The sequence below is a fragment of the Octopus bimaculoides genome, chromosome 28 (assembly GCF_001194135.2).
Source record: "Octopus bimaculoides isolate UCB-OBI-ISO-001 chromosome 28, ASM119413v2, whole genome shotgun sequence".
NCBI lineage: Eukaryota > Metazoa > Mollusca > Cephalopoda > Octopoda > Octopodidae > Octopus > Octopus bimaculoides.
Genome location: NC_069008.1, coordinates 15,990,758 through 15,999,303, shown reverse-complemented (window position 1 = coordinate 15,999,303; position 8,546 = coordinate 15,990,758). Strand labels below are relative to the sequence as shown.

Here is an 8,546-nt window from a genome sequence, read left to right as displayed (position 1 = left end):
CACCGTGTGACTCGTTAAGTTGTCAACGACTGGTGACTAATTGATGTTTGCTTGGAGTTTCTTGCTTTTATTACGATCCAGAAGAATAGACATATCATTGAGAATAGATTTAGTTGGTGGTCTTATCATCTCTATTCTAGATTTTGGTGGAGTAGAAGAGGTTAGAAAGGGTCAAGTGGTGAAGACATTATTTCGGCCTAACTAAAGGCATCTGGAAAATGTAAAACTGCTGTCAGAGAAAGACCATTGTTCCACCGTGGGAAAATTTCTGTTGCAGTGTTAATTTAAATTTGGCTATGGTGGTTTGAATTCACTTCATGCATGCAAGATCCACTACATATATATACACAGAAAATAATTGCCTTTTTTCACCACTATCAAATTTGATTCAACCAATCACATCAGAGCCAAGGATGAATGGGTGAGAACTGTCTAGAAATAGATCATCTCTTCTATCTGGCAGTGTGTCATTCATAGTTATTTCACTAATTAACCCCATGGAAGATAAGAACTTTATGAAACAACATATTCACCATTGCTTTCTGTATGAGTACTGCTACAGAAGCAATGAAAAACATTTGTGTGAGTATATCTGGATGCAGTGAAAGCTTGTACATGTCATCTGTGATTTAAAAGGTTTAAAGATGGCAATTGTGACATATCCGACCAACATTGCTCTGAAAGATGACCCACTCTGAGTGATCTTTTGAATGAGACTACTGTATTGGAGCCATATCAAATCACCAGAGATTTGACACAAAAATTTAATGTGTCATGTTCAACTATCCATGAACATCTCAAGCAAATTGAGAAAACCTGCAAAGAAGGAATTTGGGTTTCACATGAGCTTATGCTTGAGAACTGAACACAACATTCCACCATCTGCAGCAGTCTTTTAACCAGGAATAGCAATCTGTCATTTCTGCAGTGCATTGTTACAGGTGTTGAAAAATGGGTTTTGCACCAAAACTCGGCTTGCGAAGACCTGTTGGGGCAAGCTAAGCATTTTCTCTGGCGTGCTAATGATTCTGTCAGCTCACCAAATTTTTTTTTTTTTTTTTAATAAAATAATGTTTTCTCTTGAGTCAATTTGGCAAAAAATATATCAACTGACCAGAAAATACAGGGTGTTCAAGAAGTCTCTCGGCAGTGAATTTTTTTTTTTCTCCAAGATATATTTTTAAACATGTGTAGAAGAGTCAACTTGTGTATTGAAAATGAAGGACGACACTTTCAACACTTCTTATAAAGTCTTGTAAAGTCTAATATATTCCTTTGTAGTCTTATACCGTCTTATAAATATATTTATTTTGCAATAAAATACTTAATGCAGAGAGACTTTTTGAACAACCTGTATAATGCAACAAATATGAAAATGAAAGGATTTTAATTTCCAAATTCATAACATTTTTTAACAAAATATTTAAATTGACAAAAAAATATTTCATCACAAATTTCAATGATGAAGTTTTGCATAAATTTCTCAGTGATTTCTTTTTTTGCAGGATCTTAAATATTGACACAAAGAAAGGAAAGTTTGCTTTTTAGATTCTATGTTCTTGCTTGTTTATGATTTTATCATTCAATAATTTTGGGTTTTTATGAGTCTAATGTATATAAAGACAATCTTTTTAGAAATAATGCTTTTGAGTTATCATCATCATTTAATGTGTTTTCCATGAAGGTATGGGTTTAAGAGTTTGACTGAGGGCTGGATAACCAGATGGCGGCACCAGGCACCAATCTGATCTGGTAATGTTTCTACAGCTGGATGCCCTTCCTAATACTAACCACTCCAAGAGTGTAGTAGACACTTTTTACGTGCCACTGGCACAGGAGCCAGTCAGGCAGGCCTGGCATTGATCATGTTCGGATAATGCTTTTTACGTGCCACCAGCACACACGGGCCAGTCAGCGGGTGTCATAGTTTAATAGAAAATAATACGTTACGGACCAGGTAGAGTGAAGTCATCCTACTTCCATGAAAATAACCAATCAAAAGGAAATATCAGTTGAAAACAATGAAGGATTAGCAATAAGAAAGGGGTTTCTGGTGATAGAAAATCTCTCTTGGCAAATTCTGGCAAGTGTGGTAAGATGAACATAAAAATGGTGATGAAGATCTGATACTTGGATTTTTTCATGAATCATAAAATGGTGTCTAAAACTAGACAGCAAACAGATCTTCAGATGATATTTGTGGATTAAAAGAACAGAACACAGAGAATGATTTCTAACATAATTTCCCTATTATAAAATGTTCTCCAAAGAAATGAATTTATCAGATTTTAAAGTTAAATAGCTTCCTTCCATACTAAATCAGTTTGTGCTGTGTTAAGTCACTATCAGAAACTAAAGATTTCCCCTATACTTTACGATAATAAGGTCTTTTGTCCAGTGTGGCTTCGTTTGTGGATAACAACACTAGAACTCTGAGTAAAAGATTTTCCACATATTTCACAGTGGAAAGGTTTTTCTCCAGTGTGTATCCTTATGTGCCTTGTTAAGTCACTGCTAGACACAAACCACGTCCCACATATTTCGCAATGGTAAGGTTTTTCTCCAGTGTGACTACGTTTGTGGATATGAAGACTAGAATTTTGAGTGAAAGATTTCCCACATATTTCACAGTGAAATGGTTTTACTCCAGTGTGTATTCTTAGGTGTTTTTTTAAACCAATATTTGAAACAAAATATTTTTCACATATTTGACAATGATATGGTTTTATTCCAGTGTGCAGTCTTTCATGAACTGTAAGCCTAGATTTCTCTGAGAACGATTTTGAACAAATTTCACAATGATATGGTTTTTCTCCAGTGTGTTGTCTTTCGTGGAATGCAAGACTAGATTTATCAGTGAATGATTTCTCACATATTTCACAATGATAGGGTTTTTCTCCAGTGTGAATTCTTTTATGCCTCGTTAAATTACTACTCTTCACGAAATATTTCCCACATATTTCACAACGGTAAGGTGTAACTCCTGTATGTATGCTTCTGTGTGTTGTTAAATTACTGTTATTAACAAAAGATTTCCCACATATTTCACAGTGATAAGGTTTCTCTCCAGTGTGTGTTCTTTTGTGGACTGTCAGATCATTTATATAAACGAAAGATTTCCCACAGACTTCGCATTGGAATGGTTTTTCCCCAGAGTGTATTCTTTTGTGTCTTGTTAGGACGCTATTTGAAGCAAAAGATTTCTCACATATTTCGCAATGGAAAGGTCTTTCCCCTGTGTGGACTCTTACGTGTGTTATTAAATCTCTGTTTGAGACAAAAGATTTCTCACATATTTCGCAATGGTAAGGTTTTTCTCCGGTGTGACTACGTTTGTGAACTTCAAGAAAAGAATAACTAATAAATGATTTCTCACATATTTCACAATGAAACAGTTTTTCCTTCTTGTGTATTTCTTTGTGTGAAAAGACTTCATCTTCTGAAGAGAATGCCTCCCCACAAATCTCGCAGCGATATTCAACATTTTTCACTTCAGCTTTTTCGTCTCTGTCTCTCTCTCTAATTAAACCTGTATTTTTAAAAACGGTTGAGTCCAAGTCATCGACGTTCTCCATATTAATTCTTGAGCAATTCTGAAAAGCGGACAAACGTCTGCGAGTTAATTTATTATGGTTGAGTTTCTTGTCTTAGATATCACAGATCTCTGTTTACATGTCTGGAACAGATGTAATGTAGGTATATTTTCTACTCACCAGTAGAATGTTTGATATAAAGTCCAAATGTAAGTGAAGAAGGACGAGGAAAGTTCGTTGATTGATTTGTTGTTAATTAAAAGCCATTTCCCCTTGTCCTGTAAAACGGGGAACAACTAATTAACGATGTAAAGCTGTGATCAGATGAAATATTTAATCATGAATTTGATGGAACACCGATCCTCAAACATGTAGGATGCCCTGTTTTAAGGACAAACATTAACGTTCACCGCAACATGAGATAATTACTACATGTGATATAATTAGATTTAGCTCAACTAATTAGAAACACAAACAATAGTCGGTGTCTTTGATATTCCTGCCCCTTGTTTAAACGATACCGGTGACATGTATTAAAAGTCCCCAACATTATATAACGTTAGGAAACAGCTTAAATTATATTAATTTACATCTTAAATTGTATCCAACATCACCCAAAACAGTTATCATCACTTACAAAGGATCTCTGTGTGGTCTTTCGATTTTCTAGAAATAACAGTCAAGACTCCTTCAAATGTACTGACGTAACTATAGAAAACTATGAAAACTCGACAAAACAGTCACGGCTGGAAAGTATTTTTGCATAAGTCGTTCTGTGTTTTACAAAATTTTCCATTTTAAACAATAATTAGAAAATGTAAAAAGCAATTTACAAAAACACTTCTAACGACAATTCATGTTTCACAGAAACGGGAGTTGAATTTAAAGATAAGAATTAAAACAAAATAACGGAATGCGTCCTTTCCTCTCTGAAAGCCGAAGGAGGAGGGTTTGAAAGTAAAATATCTATTTTCCAAGTATTCAATAAATAAATTCCATTTTTTTGTTTGTTTGTTTTACACACACGCACACACACTCAACATGTCCTTTCAAAAGCCTCGTTCTGGCTCCTCCATTCTCTTCCTGAGTCCTTCTGCACACACACATGTGTTGTACGCATACATATTCTCTGTACACACGCATATACATTAATGTCTCAATATACGAGTTGATTCGTTCCCGGAGAACGCTGGTAAAGCGAAAACTCGTAAAGTCGGGTTCTCGCAAAGTAATGCAACACTGTACTACCAGCCATCCAACGTTATACTCCTTAACACACAAGCACGCTAATCGCAGTCCCTACATGCGCACGTTCACACATTCTCAGATCAATAATGCATTCTTCTGCCTTCGAACATCACAGTTATTTTTCCTCACGCAATATCATCATCATCATTATTTAATGTTCGTTATCCATGCTGCTGGCATGGGTTGGACGGTTCGACTAGGCTGGTATGCTGCGCCAGGCTCCAGTCACGTTTGGTATGGTTTTCTATGGCTAGATGCCCTTCCCAACGCCAACCACTCTGAGAGTGTAATGGGTGCTTTTATGTGCCACCTGTACGGGTGCCATTTGCCTGACACCAGTATCTGCCACAACTGCAATTTTGCTCAGCTTGATGGGTCTTCTTCTCAAGCATAGCATAATGCCAAAGGCCTTGGTCATTGCCTCTGTGAGACTCAATACTTGAACGGAACCCAGCCACTTTGCCTCCATCAGGCCCAACACTCAAAAGGAACTTAGCCACTTACTTTGCCTCTGTGAGGCCCAACATTCAAAGGTTGATTTCTTTTTTATATGCCACCAGCACAGGTACAAGAGGGAATTCTGTCTTTATTAATTTTTTTTTTTTTTTTGTAATTTTGTATTCAGAAATTCATTCTGCTCTCTTCTTTGTCTCATAATATTCAACTAACATTTCTATGCTCACGGGACTTTTAATACATGATCAAGATTTGCTGCCTAAGATTTGAAACCAAATCCACCTGGGAAATCCTCTCCACACCAAATAATTGATGGGGAAACACTTGACCCCCAAGGACCTGTGCTGGTCAAGGAAAGGACAGTCATTTGTTTAGAGTTTGGCCTACATTACTGACGATAGTCTATGTAACAGAAAGCATTTCCTATCTCTTCCTCTTTTGTGCCTGCGCTGACCAAGGAGCACTTCCCTTCGCCCTTTGCTTGACATACTGTTATGTCTCAAGCTACTGCTATCTAGCACCTTCGGATGATCTCTACTCAACTCCTCTTCCACAGCTAGACTACCTCTATTTATATGTCTTGGGCGATCCTACTTCTTCGCTTGGGGGTGTCGAAGCTTTTGGCCATAAGAAAGACAATGCCACTGTAGTGACACCTATAGCAGACGACTGTTATATGTTCAATGTCTGGAGTTTTATCCACGCATGCGCAGGGACTAGTTCCGGAAGGAACACAGGAAGAGTCTCATGCGCATGCGTGGTCATTCAATATTCAAGTTTCGTGCCCTTATTCATTCTCTTTCTCGGCCGGCCGGCCATGAGCCTGAACGTGTCAAGCAGTCTCTCCAACATTCCAACTCTGGAGCTAGACAAATAACCACCAACATCATTGACGGCGTCTCAGCAACCAAAGGGCGAAGTGCTGCCTATTTCCTCTGTAAATAAATATTGTTGTGTTGATAGTTCAGAATCTGCGTTCCGTTGTTTCTTCAGTAATTTAATGTACGGAAGCAGGTATACACCTAATGGAGTATAACCACTTTTCTATACCACCTTTATCCTTTCTTGTCAGCAATGTGCATTCCTTACTCTTTCACTTTCTACTGATGGACAGCAACTTCTACACTATCAACTACTAACCCGTGAGCCAACCTTTTTGTCACTATCACTACAATTACTACTGTCCCTTTAACTGCCTGTCAGGCAAACGAATGAATACATGTAAATAATATTTCTTCTTTCTTGGTGTTGATTCTTCGATATTAACTGGTTACTCTCATGTGAGAACCTTCAAGTGTTACATCTACACGTTACATTTGGTAGTGGGCTACATCATATCAGCGTGATATGGCCGTTACAACCCTTCAGGGCTGATGTTGGTGTCACATAACTGGCACATAGAACTGCTGGTCCTCATGCAGGTGATGACAAGCAATCGAGGCCGTTGGTGATATACCATGCTGGAGAAGACCTGTGAAGCCTAATGAAATCATAGTTGTGGCTCATGTTGGAGTCGTGTAACTAGCACTCGTGCTGGTGGCACATCAAAAATACCCATTACATTCTTGGCGTGGCTGGTTTTAGGAAGGGCATCCAGTTGTCAAAACCTTGCCAGGTCAGACTGGAGCTAATGCAGCTCTCCAGGTTGCCAGTTTCAGTCAAACCATCTGACCCATGCCCACATGGAAAGCAAAGGCTAAATGATGATGATGATAATAATATATATATAGGAGTGGCTGTGTGGTAAGTAGCTTGCTTACCAACCATATGGTTCCGGGTTCATTCCCACTGCGTGGCACCTTGGGCAAGTGTCTTCTTCTATAGCCTTGGGCCGACCAAAGCCTTGTGAGTGGATTTGGCAGATGGAAACTGAAAGAAGCCCGTCGTATACATGTATATATATGTATGTGTGTATATGTTTAAGCTGTTTGTGTTTGTCCCCCAACATTGCTTGACAACCAATGCTGGTGTCTTTATGTCTCCGTAACTTAGTGGTTCGGCAAAAGAGACCGATAGAATAAGTACTAGGCTTGCAAAGAATAAGTCCTGGGGTTGATTTCTTTGACTAAAGGCGGTGCTCCAGCATGGCCAGTCAAATGACTGAAACGAGTAAAAGAGTAAAGAGTATATATGGATGGTTTTCCTAGCACCAACCACTCTGCAGAGTGGGCTAAATGGTAGTCAGACCACTCTGCAGGGTGGTTAGGAAGGACATTCAACCATTAACAAAAAAAAAAAAAAATCATGCCAAAAGAGACACGGATGTATGATGCAGGATCCTGCCTGGCCAGCTCTTGTCAAATCATCCAACCCATGTCAGCCTGGGTGGAAGATGTTAAACGATGATGATGATGATAATATGCATCATCATCATTTAACATCTGTTGTCCATGCTATACCCTTCTCAGTTTCCCTATTTGTCTCTGATTACAGAATATCCCAGAAACAGCTGTAAGACTTTAAAATTTTTCCAATAACAATAATAATGGATATGACTTGATGTTTGTTGTCCTCGTTAACAAATATATACATACACACACACACACATATATATATATACATATATATACACATATATATACATACACACATATATATACATGTGTGTATATCGTCGTCGTCGTCATCATTTAACGTCCGCTTTCCATGCTAGCATGGGTTGGACGATTTGACTGAGGACTGGTGAAACCGGATGGCTACACCAGGCTCCAATCTGATTTGGCAGAGTTTCTACAGCTGGATGCCCTTCCTAACGCCAACCACTCAGAGAGTGTAGTGGGTGCTTTTATGTGCCACCGGCACGAGGGCCAGTCAGGCGGTACTGGCAACGGCCACGGTCGAAATTGTGTATTTTACATGCCACCTGCACAGGAGCCAGTCCAGCGGCACTGGCAACGATCTTGCTCGAATATGTATGTATATGTATGTGCGTGTGTCTATAGATACATGTATATTCATTTTACACGAGCGTGCTTGTGTGTGTGTGAGTGTGTGGTATGAACATGTCTCTACATGTACATGTCTCTACATGAACATGTCTCTACATGTACATGTCTCTACATGTACATGTCTCTACATGTACATGTCTCCTTCAACACACACACACACACAAGAGAGAGAACTTGCATAGATGTAGGAGGCAAAGGGTTGTGGTGGGAGTAGGGATAGCTTCCTCGAATTCCGTTTGTTTTTTTCCTTTTTTTTTCATTTTCTTTTTTTTTTTTATCAAGAAACATAACTAACAAATGGAAGAAGACATTGACAGTGGGGGGGGAAAACGCATGGATTGTGGATGTATCACAAGACAGA

The 8,546-nt window shown here is 38.6% G+C and overlaps 1 protein-coding gene across 1 annotated transcript in view; it reads right to left on the bottom strand.

Moving 5' to 3' along the window:
- Positions 1-1,372: 1,372 nt before the first annotated feature.
- LOC106868525 (zinc finger protein 271) overlaps positions 1,373-8,546 on the bottom strand; it is a 10,441-nt gene continuing 3,267 nt past the window's right edge. Inside the window, exons 2-3 of the mRNA XM_014913829.2 lie at positions 4,171-4,199; positions 1,373-3,646 (exon numbers count right to left, since the gene is read on the bottom strand). Of these exons, the coding sequence (XP_014769315.1) occupies positions 2,373-3,646; positions 4,171-4,199 (1,303 nt within the window). The 3' untranslated portion in view covers positions 1,373-2,372. The remainder of the gene's footprint in view (positions 3,647-4,170; positions 4,200-8,546) is intronic.